Source organism: Cydia fagiglandana, chromosome 12 (genome assembly GCF_963556715.1).
Source record: "Cydia fagiglandana chromosome 12, ilCydFagi1.1, whole genome shotgun sequence".
Lineage (NCBI taxonomy): Eukaryota > Metazoa > Arthropoda > Insecta > Lepidoptera > Tortricidae > Cydia > Cydia fagiglandana.
The window spans coordinates 15,767,467-15,783,490 of NC_085943.1; the positions used below are offsets into that span (position 1 = coordinate 15,767,467).

The 16,024-nt window shown below is 36.5% G+C and overlaps 1 protein-coding gene across 1 annotated transcript; it reads left to right on the forward strand.

The window, feature by feature from the left end:
• The first annotated feature begins 4,574 nt into the window (after window positions 1–4,574).
• LOC134669367 (putative nuclease HARBI1) lies at window positions 4,575–6,805 on the forward strand. The gene is made up of 7 exons (XM_063526884.1): window positions 4,575–4,859; window positions 5,017–5,227; window positions 5,492–5,622; window positions 5,705–5,903; window positions 6,016–6,160; window positions 6,254–6,500; window positions 6,587–6,805. Exons 2-7 carry the CDS (start codon window positions 5,018–5,020, stop codon window positions 6,720–6,722), a joined length of 1,068 nt encoding a protein of 355 aa, XP_063382954.1. The 5' UTR covers window positions 4,575–4,859; window position 5,017; the 3' UTR covers window positions 6,723–6,805.
• The last annotated feature ends 9,219 nt before the right edge of the window (window positions 6,806–16,024 follow it).

Below are 16,024 nucleotides of genomic sequence, written 5' to 3' on the forward strand. Positions count from 1 at the left end.
ATAAAAATAAACAGAATAAAAATACATATACAATACATAAACATACTTACATAGACATACATAAATAAATACACATATTATATATAATATAATATAATATAATATAATATAATATAATATAGCAGTGTCAGCCATAGAGAAAGAGTAACCAGATAAAAGCATTAAGGAAGAGATAAGAAATGGAGTTTAAGTAGTCTCTTAAAAGAATTAGGAGACTGAGCGCACCTTAGGTCAAGAGGCAGAGAATTCCAAAGTCGAACAGCTTGAAAAGTATAGGAATTATTATAGTATTTTGAAGCGGAAGAGGGTACAGAAAGAATTAACTTCTGGGCGGACCTAGCGGAACAGAGATAACTGAAGCGATTTTTGAGATAGCGTGGAGTTGCAGGGTTGAAAAGAATAGAATATAGAAGGGACAAAACGTGAAAGTTACGACGGAAGCGGATAGGGAGCCACTTGAGCTGTGAACGGAAGTGAGAAACATGGTCATATTTGCGTAACCCAAATATAAACCGAATGCAGACATTTTGGATACGCTCAAGCTTATTAAGTTGCGGTTACCGCTGCGATCAGCGCGTAAAAATGTATGGCAATTAGATTAGGTACCTATACTATTTAACGCATCTCGTATACAAGGCTTGCATCCTCGCATCAACTGTGCGCGCTATATAGCGACAGGATAGAAGGACGCAAAAATCTGCGCGATCAGAGCACAATACATTACAAGCGCAGATGTTTTACGCAAATTAATTTTACCACGTACTTAACATAATCTGAGCGCACCCTTTAGTAAGAGTAGACAAAAATAGTTCCAAACAAGCGTCTTTATCAATAACAATAGATTTAAATTCACACGCACGGATCCGTGTCTAAAGCATACGAGGGGTTAACCCTTTGTACTTATTCTGAAATATAAAGCTTACTCTTATTTTTCTAGGAATCCTGTGACATTTGTCATTTGATCGCTCAATAAAATAAAAATGGAATCGGTAAAAACAGACGCCCCAGGACACCATTGTTCCGTAAACGGGAAAAAATGACTATGGGACGTAGCACACATTACGCATTCCTCACCATTCGGGACGAAACGCGAACATTCAGATGGCTCATACCGTGAAAAATAACATAAATTACCTGGTAGAATGTACAGGTACAAATTACGATACCTACTTGCGCCGTCTATTTATTTCATAATTTGTGTTCACGTAATTAGGTATATTATAGCATCAACGATGTCTACCTTGTATAATATTACCAAACCTATTTTTAACAAACTGTTATTTAAAAACTTGCTCTGCTAGTTACTGATTAGGTATATTGGTAAGGCTTACATCAATACAAATACAAATACAGGATTCGTACATCGCCCTCTGAAGGTCAGTAAATGAAATCCCATCAAAAACATTACGTGTAAAAAGATGCAAGTCTCGCAACGCATTTTTTTTACTACAAAAAGGTTTTGAGATGTAATGTGAAACCAAGTCGGTTATTTTAGTCAGTGCTGTGGTGTTAAATCCGTATCAATAAGATATCCTTAATTTTTAATGAATATAATGACTGTCACTGAAAATTCAGGGTTCTAGCTTTAGCCAGCACAAAATTACAGGACGTCAAAAATAGCCTGAATCGCTTCGAGAAAAGGATGGTACGGCCGTGCCTCTTTGTTTTGCTCGACTTGGCGGGGCCGTGCCCTCAGATCCCTTTTGAACTTGGTAGGTAAGTAAGTAAATAATATCGCCAGACAGTCAAACAGGTTAAACAATATTTAAAGAGAGTTATTGATAAAGACGCTTGTTTGGAATTATTTTTGTCTACTCTTACTGAAGGGTGCGCTCAGATTATGTTAAGTACGTGGTAAAATCAATTTGCGTAAAACATCTGCGCTTGTAATGTATTGTGCTCTGATCGCGCAGATTTTTGCGTCCTTCTATCCTGTCGCTATATAGCGCGCACAGTTGATGCGAGGATGCAAGCCTTGTATACGAGTTGCGTTAAATAGTATAGGTACCTAATCTAATTGCCATACATTTTTACGCGCTGATCGCAGCGGTAACCGCAGCGTGAGATGCAAATGACGCAATAATGCGTCAATAGCAGATATACAATATTTTATCATCATAGTGTAAGGTCCTTAATTATTGCGTGACAAGCGTCAGTTCGCCAAAGAGAATAAAGTCGATAGAGACGGATTGTCTAAGTAAATTATGTAGCCACTGTAAATTTACTGCCATCTTTCGACAGAACATAAAACTGTTAGAACGCCATTTGACTTTGATCCTTATTCTTTCACTGATATGTGTTAACTTATTAAATATTAATATTCACGCCATCTCCTCGACTATAGGCCAAAGGTATGGTTCCATGTTTTCGAGCGATGGCGCCACAACCTTATTAATATTTAAAAAGTTAACACATATCAGTTAAAGAATAAGGATCAAAGTCAAATGGCGTTCAAACAATGTTAATGTTCTGACGAGAGATGGCAGTAAATGAACTGTAGCTGCATAATTTACCATGACAGTAACTCTCTATTGTTCGGCGCAAGCGGTAGGTAACAACCGGGGCATATAATTCTTTCCAAAAATTCTCAAATGTCCCGCCTGGCTACTAAGATGCAAGTCTTAAAATATATAAGGCTAAGTTAGAACAAAGTGGACGCCATTTTGCTAATGAAATCTAATGTTTTTGCTGCCCTTGGCAATTTTGTTCTAGATGGTTAATTGGAAAGTTTTTACTTACAAGTACTTTTTGCACTCTAATCACTTTAATAACGTTCTCGCGTGTCAAGTTTTTATTGTTTTATTAGGAAACATCTTGTTGTGTTACGACTTTTTAATACTTAAATATATAACTTAATATACCTAATAATTATAGGTAAGAGAGTAACCAATTTTTGTAAATTTTAACTTGGGTAAGTTTCTGCTCATACATATATTATATAGACGAGAAATACCAGGAAATATCAGCATAGAACTCAGTCACATAACTATCTCGTGTGTCTATTTATTGCAATTGCATAAAAGGCACGACATACCTTTAGAACGTATTTGATTGATATTAATATTTTCAAAAGCATACCTATGAAACTGCCACTGCAATGCACGCAATGAAAGTGGGTACAGTTTGCAAGACAGTTGCAAAGTAATAGTATTTTTATTTCCTGTTTTTCTTAATATACCTACGTAGATAGTAGGTATATTAATCACAAAAGATAAGATTCTGGAGCTTTTATCTACAACTTTATACGTAAGTATAAATATAGGCTGTCGAACAACTTTGTCAGTAGAAAAGGGCGAAAAATTAAAATTCTATGGGACGATAACCCTTCGCGCCTACATTTTGTTAAAATTGCCGCTTTTTTGTAGGAAATGGCTTGACAGATTTTAGTTCTGTTGCAGGTTGATACAAAAAAAATTGAGAATACAAATTAAATTACGGCTAAAAATTACACCTACTAAACTTAAACTAAAAATGTACACACATGAACCGCTCACTACCGGTCCCGGCGCGAAGGTGCCCATCACAAAATACGAGTATTGTGTTGTGCCTTGTATTTTCCCGCGCAGCGCAAACATTTCTCTCGAAATGCCCTAATACCAATGAAAGTCTGCAAATATTCATTTTTCTTCGGCATCGGCTGCCGAAATTGTATTTTTCCCAGGGAATTCGCTTTTGATACGTTAACCCTTCATGACAAACAACCTATGTGTAGAGCTAACAGGTATTTGCAGGGTTACTTGGAAAATGTATTTAGTAACATGTTTTATGATAAAAAGCCTTGAGCCTCTTTTCTAAGCCTTATATTAGATACAATTGAATCAAATACATTATTGAATAAGCCCTGAAGCTGAGCAAGTACTTAGATACTACAAAAATTTATAAGCATAATCTTTAGTTTCTTTTACGTACCTAGTTTAATCTTGTCCTGATCCCTTTGTTTCTATAGAGTTTTTCATGCACAGGTGTATGTTAAGAAATATGTCTTTGTATAGGTAGTCATTAATTTTTATAAAAAACTATTGTTAAGTACGCAGCTCCAGTACAATTGTATAATGTAAATCACTCAGTCATATGTCATATACATATATTTATTATATAAATTAACAATTGGTGTAGAAAATAATACAATAAAATGCCTGGTATCGTCTCTGGCTGAAAATCATAATTTTCTATTTGGCGACAACAAAATACGGTAGATAGGTCGTGGGACAATAAAATTCATAATTAACGTAACAAATATTTAAGAGCGCAAGGGAAATTTACGGTCCTTAAATTCCAAAATTTTAACGTGAAATAATTTAAGCAAAGAACAAATTATTTCATCTTTCATTCTCTTGAGTTCACTCTCATAAGTGTCGTCTAATTGAAAAGTTTGAGGCCCTTAAAATATTTTATGTCATAATAAGTAGCGTGAAAGGGCTGAATGATATAACTTTTAAGGAAGAAACGGTGGGAAAGAAAGTTTTAAAAGAATCTGTATTATACAAGCTGAACAACGAGTGGAAAATAATGTTAGCCTTAAATTGTCGTTTTTTGTATTTTAAGAGGTGAAGCGGTATTCGAGCTACAGCTCTGCACGGTTAGCACATGATGGGCGCGACAGTCGACAGGCGAGAAAACGCCGCGACATAGAGCTCTCTCGCGAATCGGTAGCATAAGATCCGCGCGACAACCCGCTCTCCCGCGGACATATGTCAAAGCGACAAAATTTTGTCGCTTGACAGTCCACGCGGGATACTCTCGAAACTCGTAGCACAAATGCACTTTGGGCGACAAAATATCCCGCGTTTCAACGTCAAAATGAGAGAAACTGTCTTCGAGACATTAAGCTAGCGAGACGCTCTCGACTCAAACAAAAAGTAAGTTTTCCGTGTTTTCTTATTAATTACACACTAGGTATTGCATTTAATATTATTATGAATCGTTATATTGTTCGTTATATTGTGAATTCGTTACATACCATTGCGTTATAAATGTTATGAATTCAACAAAATTGTATTTCTTTGTATTTTTCAGAATGGCCTTTTTTCTTTTAATCAATGAAGAGATCCGGCAAAGGAAACTTCAGCGGAGGAGGTTGCGGGACGCTAACAACCCCTTCGAGTTGCCGGATCAGGAATTTCAGCATTTATACAGAATAAATAAGGATATGGGCCTGTACCTGATTCGGCAGCTCGAAGGGACATTGGGAGAGACCGCCGCTCACAGCATCCCCGTCCATGTCCAGGTATGATTCCATTACCTTTTTTGACTCCAATTTTGATGTAGGTATAGCTTACTATGATGTCAAACTTATTAGGTGCACCTAACGTCGCCCTACATTAAATTTGTAAATGGAGATACAGAAATGTAAAATAACCGTCTATTAAAATCTACAATTATGTACTTACTAATAAAAAAAGAATAATTAAAGAAAGACGGCAATACCCAATAGGTAGTTTAATTTGAAGATCATGTCTAAAAGCAGTAAATAAATAAATAATTTGTGCAGGTTTTATCATCTGTGATGTTCATGGCTGCCGGGAGCTACCAGAGGGGTGTGGGCCAAGACCACAACCTTTGCATGGCTCAGACAACCATGTCCAAATATCTGGGCAGGGTCGTGGATGCGATCAACCGACAGTGAGTAGTAACTTGAACACTGCTTAAGTTGAACAAAATAGATTTTTATATAAGTACTTAACTGTATGCAATTTATTTGTAGATTGAAAAATCGGTGGATTGTTTTCCCTGGCACCGAGGCTGGAAGGCAAAATGTGTCCGCCGGATTCCGGGAAAAATTCGGAGTCCCGGATGTACTGGGGGCAGTGGATTGCACGCATGTGGCCATATTTCCACCGCCGCGGCCACATGGCGTGCAATTCATAAATAGAAAAGGAATTCACACCCTAAATGTGCAGTTGGTGAGTCAAGTCATCTTTAACCAAATAAAATAAATACCTAAACTATTGTAGTTGGTACCTACGCTTTGGAAAGTTCTGAATCTAACATCAAAAAATTTCGTACCTTCCTCAGGTAGCAGACGTGGATTGCAAAATATTAAATGTTAATGCGCAATTCCCCGGCCGAGTGCATGACACATATATATACCGCCAATCAGTTATTAGAGACGAAATGCGCCGCCTACACGGACAGCGCATAGGGCGTTATTTTCTTTTGGGTATGATTTATAATTTAATTACAATTATTTCTTTATTAACTTAAATACAAGTTGAATTGCATTACAATATTTGTTTGATATGTATAACTACAGGAGATTCCGGCTACCCATTAGAGCCCTGGCTGATGACGCCGGTGTTGCACGCCGACCCACACTCGCCACAGGACCGCTACACGCGCTGGCACTGCCAGGCCCGGAACGTAGTGGAGCGCACCAACGGCTACCTCAAGGGTTCTTTGAGATGCTTGGGGTTGGACAGGCGCCTCCACTACACGCCAGAAAAATCCTGCAGCCTGATTTATGCGTGCTGCACCGTGTATAACATCATGAAGTACTTTGGGTAATATTTTTATCAGTACCTATAGCTATTTGTAGGTTGAAAATCTCGTACGTACCTATAATATATTTACTACGATTATTTTGCAGGGTCGAGTTGAGGGAAGAGGTAGCAGAGCCAATCGAAGACGAAGATAACTACGGCCAAAATTTTGATGACGCTGCGGCGCTTATGCGCGTAGCAAACGAACGCCGAGAGCGATTAATTATACAGTATTTTTCTTAAGGAAAACTTTCATTTCAGCTACATTATCTAAAACCTTACATCAAGGGTATATCTATGCAAAGTAAAACTATACTTAAATTGTACGCGCCTCTAATATTCTGTTTTTAGTATTTGTTGTTTAGCTAAGTTTTTAGTGCTTACTGAGTGGAGACCATTTCAGCCTCAGATCTTTATCTTTGATATGTCTCTTTGTGTTTTGTATACTTCTTGTTTCACATTTTATGTTATTTTTTTGTTATGCATTTTTTAATGGAATGATGTGTTGCCTGAATAAATATTTTTCTATTCTATTCTAATAGTATTCTATTCTAGTATTTGTTGAAATAAATCATCAGTGAAAATTTCAACTGTCTAGCTATCACGGTTCATGAGACAGACAGACGGACGGACGGACGGACAGTGGAGTCTTAGTAATAGAGTCCCGTTTTTACCCTCTGGGTACGGAACCCTAAAAATAAGTCCCGCCTAGTTTCTTGCGCCGGTGTAGTTATGTTCCAAACCGTGGTATAGGTTGGGAACGATGGTAGGGTTTTTCATTCATAAATGCATTGTAATATGCCTAAAGGCTCCTCTTCACGTTGGGCCAACGCCAAAGCCAACGAGGGACGCAGCCATCCAGTAGAATGAGATAGCAATATCACTTGCTCCCTCTAACGCATAAAGGCGTCCCTCGTTGGCGTTGGCCCAACGTGAAGAGGAGCCTTAAGGAGCATTCCACGGGCTGTCCCGTACAAACGCATTTTATTTCCTGTGTTGCGAATTTTTTTCGGCATTTAAAGCGGGCGATTATATTTCTGTGCATATTTTTGACCATTTGTCATAGGAAAGCAAACTCTTATACCTGCAAATTCGCGTTTGTACGGGACAAACGGTAGACAATTTATGGAATGCTCCCTAAATCGAAAGAATCGGATACCTTCAAATCTACGGGTTTAAAAAAAATCTTCACAATGTATTCATATATAGTATAATCATCTAATCAGCCGTTCATTTTGGCATTTGTGTTTGTTAGAAAGAGACAAAATAACATAACACAATAACATAACATAAATAATATTTGTTGTAACTAATAACAATTATGGATCTATATTAGGGTGATTCACTTTTGTATGGAGAAAAAGAAGTTGTAATATTTTTCCTGACTTTGCTCACCAATGGAGTCTCCCCACACTAAAAACTATCTATTACAATTTTCAAAATAATCGAATAACGTTTAGAGGTTGAACAAGTTGAAAAGGTAGAGTGAGAACCCCATACATTGCGTGAAAATGAACTATGTTCTAAAATGACAAAATATAATAAACTGATACTAAAATCGAACGAGAAAACTGAATTTTGCCTCTAAAACACGATAATCCTTTGGAAACAGGCGGAAAAACTGAAAAATCTTAATTAGAACATTTATCGAGTAACCAAAATCCAAGTTTACTACTAATTTTAAAATTTATTTATATGTAGAAGGTTCAGTATCACACTACTCTCCGCTTTGATGGTAGCCGCTTAAACCATTTTCTACCCTCCGATGTAGAGTCGTTGGTTATTTGAAAAATCTTTGTTGATGTTGTGCAACCTCTAAATGTAGACCGATTTTAATTTTTTTTAACGTATAATATTTTTTTATCAGTTAGAACAAGAATTCGAGCAAAGGCAGATGAAAATCGAAAATTTGGAAAAATGAAACTCCCTAATCTATATGTCACTGTAAAAGCCCGAAGTACGGCAGAACCTAGGATTTACCGGTAAAAACTAGGATTTACCGGTAAATCCTAGGTTTCGCCGTACTTCGGGCTTTTACAGTAACATATATATGGATTCGAATTAAATAAATAAGTAATTGAAAACTAAATTAAAAATTTAAATTTTCGAAGGGCGTCCGCCGGTTTCTTTTTAACTGCCTTTTCAGCAATATATTTTTTATTCGTTGTTCTGTGACCAGCTCCTGAAACAAATTTCATAATATTAACCAAATAAATGGCTTTCATATAATAGATTTCTAAAAACAATACCTATACTGTTTAAGCAACTAACAGATAGACAGACGTGATGAAACTCTTAAGGATTCTGTTTTTACAATTCTGGCTAGGGATTTTTACATGCCTTAAGGCTAACTTTAATTTTAATAAGATTCAAAGACAGCGTCAAGATACGTGAAAGATAACTTGACATCAAGCTGAGGGGAGACCTTTTCAGTGACGTTTATGTTTTACACTAATAAAAGTGTTGTATGGTGTAAGCGTCCTGAATAAATTTAATTTCTTCTTTGTTCTTCTACTTCTTCTCAATAATAACTAAATAAGTTGCACACGGTGCACAAAGCCTACCTTCAGGTGTAGCGTCTGCTGCTTTTGGCCGGCTACAAACTGCGAGGTGGGCTTGGTCGCAGCATCCAGCGCGCGGGCCGGCCGGCGCCGTCTCTTCGCGCGCGGCGGGGTGCCCTGGGTGGCCGCCTGCGCCTGGGTCCCTGAACCGCTGGGTCTCGGTGAAGACTCGGTGCATGGGAGTTGAGGACTAGCCATGAGAGTCTCCATCTGTAAATAATAATAGTAGAGATGGTAACTCATTATGAATGAAATAAATAACTTAAGCTTAGGTAATAGGTAATTATGGTTTAAGCATTTAATACATATTCATATTTTTATTATACCTACTTAAGGGTCATTCTAAGTTAAGAGGTATTAATAGTGTCCACGATACATATCCATACTTTATTTAACCATTTTAAATAAATTATGGTAATTTCCCTTAAAAGATTGCATTTCCTCTATAGACAGTCAATCTCAACTAATTAATTAATTCAGTTTTGTCACAATTGCACCTCAAACATGCAAAAAGTCTCTCCCCGCCTGTCCCTTTTTACAACAATATTTCATTAATTATATCCAGATGTAATTCCCATAAATCCGTTAAATTTGGTACACTTCATAGATTAAAACAAATATTGATTGTAATGTTATTAAGAAAAATCCTTTATATTTTTCTTTTTATTATGAGTTTGACATAAATAATTTATATATTTATAAATTATTTATGTCAAACTTTGTCCCCCAAATTCTATGTCTCCTACCCTGGCCTTTACCTATGTAAATGTAAAAATATTGTGTTTAAGATTTTAATTATTGTGATTTAATCCCAATAGCAATACATTTGATCCAACACTAACAACAGTCATCTTTTTGTTCCGATCGTCAGTCATTTTGGTCATTGACATCTTTACTTGACAATGTTGTTTTATAAAAGTGGTATCTCCCCTTATTTCAAAATTATTTATAGAAATACTTAATTTTATTTGTATATTTACTATAGTTTATATAAATACTTCATTTACAATAAATACCTACTTTCACTGAGTTTCAATACCATTCTAAAATGGTAAAAAATTAAAACAATGACTGGTCAGCTTACAAATATACATAAAAGAGTTGTTTCAATTAAAATATTGTATAATTAGATCAACATTTATGAAGTGCCACTTTTTCATATAAGCGATTACCTCTTAACTTAGAATGGCCCTTAACTTACTTAAATACAAATAATATAAGTTAAATAAAAGTGTGTAAAAATGTACTTACATTTTGCTCGCCTACACCGGTTTCTCCCTCCACCGAGAGCCCCACAGCACACTCCCGGCCAATAATGCCCAATATTTGTTGGGAGAGTGCGGAGGGTTCAGGAACCAACGCAGCGTTTCCTGTTTTGGCTCTTGCCATCCGGGCTCGAGCTGCTTCATCTCGAGCCTTTTTTTTGAGATCACGCCATGTCTATAAAAAGACAATACATAAATATTGTTATTTGGCTATAACTCTGATTCTTGATATATTGATACAAAATGATATAATGAACTTGATATAAAAAACGAAAGGAAAACTACTTTTGTATTTAGTACTTACGTGCTTCCATTGCTCCACACTTTTTTGAGGGCCCAGCTCTGTCAATAGCGCCTGGAGTTTGGCCCACTCAGCGTCCATACTTTGGGCGCCGAGTGGGCTGGTGTATTCACCTACGGCGAATAGCGGGTTGGCGGCCATGTAGTCCACCAACCCTTTTATTTGAACATTCGTGCTCCGAACTCTAAAACAGCATTCATAAAATTCAATGAAGGTCTAATATTGTGAAAATAAGAAATTCTCTTTAAAATAAAACGATGGGTAGAACACTATTACGACTAAAATATTAAGTTTGAGATTAGACTTACACTTTTCGCTTCTTGTTAGTCGAACTCGCCATTGTTCACGGAAGATTTGAATAAAAGTAAGTTTAAAATTCCCCGTTGCTCTAAAACTTTTAAAAGTGCCTGTTTAAAATTTGACACTGACATTTCCAACTTAAAAAAAAAATTGGCTATCTCTTAATCTTAATACTGCGAGAACGGGACAAAGTTATCGTGGCTAGTGACGTCCGTTTTTAAGGCTGACTATTCACGCTTTTTCCAATTATTTTTGTACCGATTCAGTGTTGCAACAAAAAAAAAGTTTGTTCCATGTGTAAATGGCCACCCCGGCTAAGTCGCGCGCGGGATGGCTTTCTCTCGTGGAACTCTTTTCTCGATGTGCGAACTCATGCTACCAAAATCGAGAAATTGACAGATAGAGCTATAAATTTGTGACAGGCGACTGCTGTGTCTCGCGGCGCGAGTTATCCCGCGGGTAATCATGTGCTAACCGTGCTGCTAAAGCTAAAGTCTGTTCTTGATTTGACATTAACTTGATTTTACTTTTAGTGCATATTTAAGAAACTTTATAATAGATCTTCAAAATTGAATATACATATTTTAATATTATAATGGTATACATTTCGAATGCTTGCACTTGCGCAAATGCTTTAGTTAACGCATTGAGGCTCTGTGACAGTAGAATTTTATGAAATTTTAGTACATAGATTTGAACAGATTAAGGTCCAGCTATAGCGGCTATGGATAGTAGCGTATATGTAGTAGCCTACAAGGCGTGTCAATAGCGGAACTTAAAATATATTAGGTAAGTTGTAATAGAACAAAATGGTATTAGGTACCATGTTTTCGGACGGTTGAACCTTGCGTTTAGGTGCCAAATTTAATTGTGGTGTTAAAAATGTTATAGTCCGCCTCTAACATTGTCGCTATCGAATTCAGCAAAAGTGTCATCACATAACACTACCTACTTATATCATGCACTGTTATTGAATCAAGTAGAAATTGCCAACTAGTTTTATATGTATACCTTAAACTAAAGCCAATTCTGTGGAAGCAATAGCAATATCTACGTCACGAACTACAAGCAAGTCATTAAGTCTCACCATTCTGAGTTCCACATACAAAACGGCTAAACTTTCGGTAACTTGCCAGTACGTTACTGCCTTATAGAAACAGGGAATTAGATACGAGTACAAACTTGGATACCTAACGAAGCCTGTCTGACTTGGACTTGGAGTTAGACAACACGATACCTAGTAACTACTGTAAGTAGTCATATTCCTGCCTGGACAGTTCTAAAATGCACCCGAGTGTCCCGAGTGCATGCATGATAAATGTATAATATTAACTATATTTATGACAAATCAGTTGAATTATCAAAATCTAGCAATTTATCATAAATAAAGGGAAGGAATTACGCTTAAAAATAATGAAAACGGAGTCACATAAGTTCGTTCCAAATAAAGTTTCAGATATAGGTTATGTTCCTTCGCAACATTTATATAAATAAATAAATAAATAAATAAATATTGAGGACATCTTGTATTTTGTTTACTTTTAAAAACGTTATGAAAAATATTATAATTCTATACTTACCATCAATTCACGAAATAAAAGCACGCGCGCTTTTTATATGAGAATTTAAATAAACCTGTTCGAATATTTTTTAAGTATACTTGAGATTTAATTTCGTGGCATACCTACTTGACAAGTCAAATACTTTGCAATTTAAATTAAATTCGATAATCATCAATACTTACTGTTCAGTTTTCTGGTTTAAAAAGAACCGATTCCAGTATAACGCTGCTGGATAACTTGCAATAGCACTGAAAAGTTGAAATCGGTTTTACGTGACTAAGTTTCAGTAGACGCATGACCACATAGCACGTTCAAATAGTTGCTAGTGTTGCCACTTGCTACCCTGATCACAAAACTAGTGTCACGTAATCTGGAAAGCAGTCTGATTTCTTACACGCCGCACGGTGGTCTGGCCCTAGGCCATAATTCAAAATATGTTATGTGTTATTTTTAAGTGTCAAATGCATTAGTATTATTCACTAATAAATGTACTTTAAGGAGGTATAAATAGATCCTGGATAACTCATTATTTTCATTCTCTAATTAACGTCGAAAGTGAACTGAACTCCCGGTTGTACGCGCTCTCTTATCGGCAACTAATTAAGTGATCGGTCATTAGTGGTGAATTTCTGCTGAATTTGTGTATTTACTGATTATTATGAATATGGAGCTTCAAGAATCAGGTATGTAGTTTTGTTTATCACCCTAACTTTCACTCTTTTTAGAAAAACATAATAATAATAAAGGGTCTACGCCATGACAAATTGTAATGAGATTTGTTTTAAATGTTATTTCTTTACTTGGAGTTTTAGTTATTTTATTAATCCAACGTAATGACAAGATTTATACCAGTTTAAAGCTTATTTTTTCTAGATTTATAATCATGAAAGTCTTGCTGCGTAAACTTGCGTATTTAGTTTTTAAAAGCCTGCTACGCCTGCGTAGCCGGCTTCGTAGCAGTGCTACAAAAATAATACGTAACGAAATTCACTATTTTTTTTTTATTTTCAGATGATAAGTACGTGGGATCCTTTACAAGAGGCTTCATATTTGAACTCTGGCTATCTTTCAGTGGTTCGGACAAAGATAAACGTCTTCAAATTATGCAACATGTGATAGAAATGATACCAGATGCTGAAAACGTGGACACCAACAATTTGGATAACATCATAAAGTATATTTGTGAACGAATTACAGTTATTTGGAAATCCGCTTCGCGAAATAAGTCTGCGGTTCTCAAGAAACATTCTGAGTGGCTTAATAAAAAGCAAAGTGTTAATATGCCAAAAATAAAATCGGGGGCCGATAAGTCCTCAACTGTTCAATTCGTTCAAGAATCATCATCGCCGGGAACCTCATCTGCAGTTGGACGACCTAAAAAAGAGTTTACTGCTTGTAGCAAGCGGTCAAAACGCAGAAGATTAGCAGCACTAGCTGATCTTGATGGATCAGCGGTCAGCGATTTAACGAAGGCATCAGACAACGAGACCAAAGAAATAAACCCTGACGACGTGCTTTCCCTTCTGACAGGCGCTAAGCTCACCAAGCATCAATATTTGTTACTGCGTGAGTTTATCAACTCGCGAAAAAATCCTGTTTTACCTTCATATGAAAAAGTTCTTAAAGCAAAGAAGAAATGTTATCCAGAAATCATCAGAGTTACGGAATCAGCAGGCGAAGTGGAATTGCAGAGTTTATTGAATCATACTGCATCTCGCATAGTAGAACTACAAAACGAAGTTTTAAGTACTATACCAGAGGAATCGATGGGTGATGTTACGTTAATAGGAAAGTGGGGTTTTGATGGAAGCACTGGCCATAGTGAATATAAGCAAAACTTCGCCAGTTCAGATGTGACCGGAGACGGAAGCCTATTCGTAACATCGTATGTACCTCTTCGATTGATTTCAACCACTTCATCATCGGATGACGCCGTGCTGCTTTGGAAAAACCCGCGCCCATCGTCGACTAGATACTGCCGGCCAATTCGATTTCAGTTTATTAAAGAAACTAAAGATTCGACTGTTAACGAACAAACATACTTTCAAGAAAAAATTGAGCAGCTTGTGCCTACGATAGTGAAGTACGGAGACGGCAAAGAAATAAACATAAATCACTGTTTGCAACTCACCATGCTTGATGGGAAAATATGTGCCGCACTCAGTGGCACTTCCAATGCAACGTGCACCCTTTGTAAAGCTGTGCCAACTCAAATGAGAGACGTTCCTTCTAGCATAGAAAGGCCTATTGATTTTAGTAAATTGGAATTTGGACTCTCGCCGTTGCATGCGTGGATTCGGTTTTATGAATATTTTATTCATTTATCGTACAAACTTGAAACAAAAAGATGGTACGCTACATCAGAGGAGGATAAAAAGCACATAGCTTTGAGAAAGAAAAAAATCCAGGATGAGTTTCGGCAGAAGTTGGGTCTAATTGTAGACAAACCACGAAGTGGAGGGAGTGGCACATCCAACGATGGAAATACTGCGAGGAAATTTTTTAAGCACTCTGATGTGTCTGCTGAAATCACAGGTATCCAGCAAAGCCTTATTGAACAGTGTGGAACTATTTTGGAGTGCATATCGTCTGGTTATACAATCAATGTAAGAAAATTTGAAGAATATGCCACAAAAACGGCTGGCCAACTCATGGATGCATATGGCTGGTATCCTTTGCCTTCATCAGTACACAAAGTGCTTATACATGGTGCCATCATTATAGAAAACGCTCTAGTTCCTATTGGAGAGCTGTCCGAAGAGGCAGCTGAGTCAACAAATAAAAATATAAAGATGTTCAGGCGAGACCATACCAGAAAAATGTCACGAACCCACACCAACGAAGACCTTATTCACAGGCTTCTTTTAAACTCGGATCCATTAATAACCTCCAAGAGGAAATTGCCGCGTAAAAAAAAAACTACACTTTCTTGTAACGTATTAAGCTTATTAACTAGTACTGAATAGAATTTAATGCTTCACTTATTGTTTTCGTTTGCTTTACTGTTATCTTTTCTATAGAAGTATACTCGATCTTTATGATTGATTTTTCCATTTAGTATTTAATTTTTTTTGCCCGCGGACAGCGAATCGGGGCAATTTTTAGGTTAGGTATTTATTTGTATTAGTTTAGTTATTTTGTTTTAGTGTTTCTTATGCATTTTTAGTATGTATTAATAGTTAAAACTAACAAAGACTTCAGGTTTTTTATGATGTGATTTTTAATGGAGAAAAGTTTAATATACTTATCATGTTATATACTGAAACAAGTGTTTTATTTTATTAAAAACAATATTCGTTACATCATATACTCATTCCCGAAAAAAAACAACGATAATTAACATTTTTTTTAATTATGGCCGCCTTTACAAGGCGCGCCGACCACCGTGCGCCGCCAGAAAGTCGCTCTCATACCATGGAAGTTACGCGGTCATTTCGCTGTAGGATATTTCAACAATTATTGGCAATATCGTCCCAATGGACTGAAGCCATAATTTTAAAAGAATGAATGAAAACCTGTTAACGGTCTTAGGAATATTATTAACAATACTTATTGC

What these genes read in the sequence shown, in the direction of transcription:
- LOC134669367 (XM_063526884.1), top strand. Translation starts at nt 5,018, where the DNA reads ATGGCCTTTTTTCTTTTAATCAATGAAGAGATCCGGCAAAGGAAACTT. An exon ending in AGGGCGTTATTTTCTTTTGG is followed by an intron (nt 6,161 to 6,253) that starts GTATGATTTATA and finishes GTATAACTACAG; the next exon opens with GAGATTCCGGCTACCCATTA. An exon ending in AACATCATGAAGTACTTTGG is followed by an intron (nt 6,501 to 6,586) that starts GTAATATTTTTA and finishes ATTATTTTGCAG; the next exon opens with GGTCGAGTTGAGGGAAGAGG.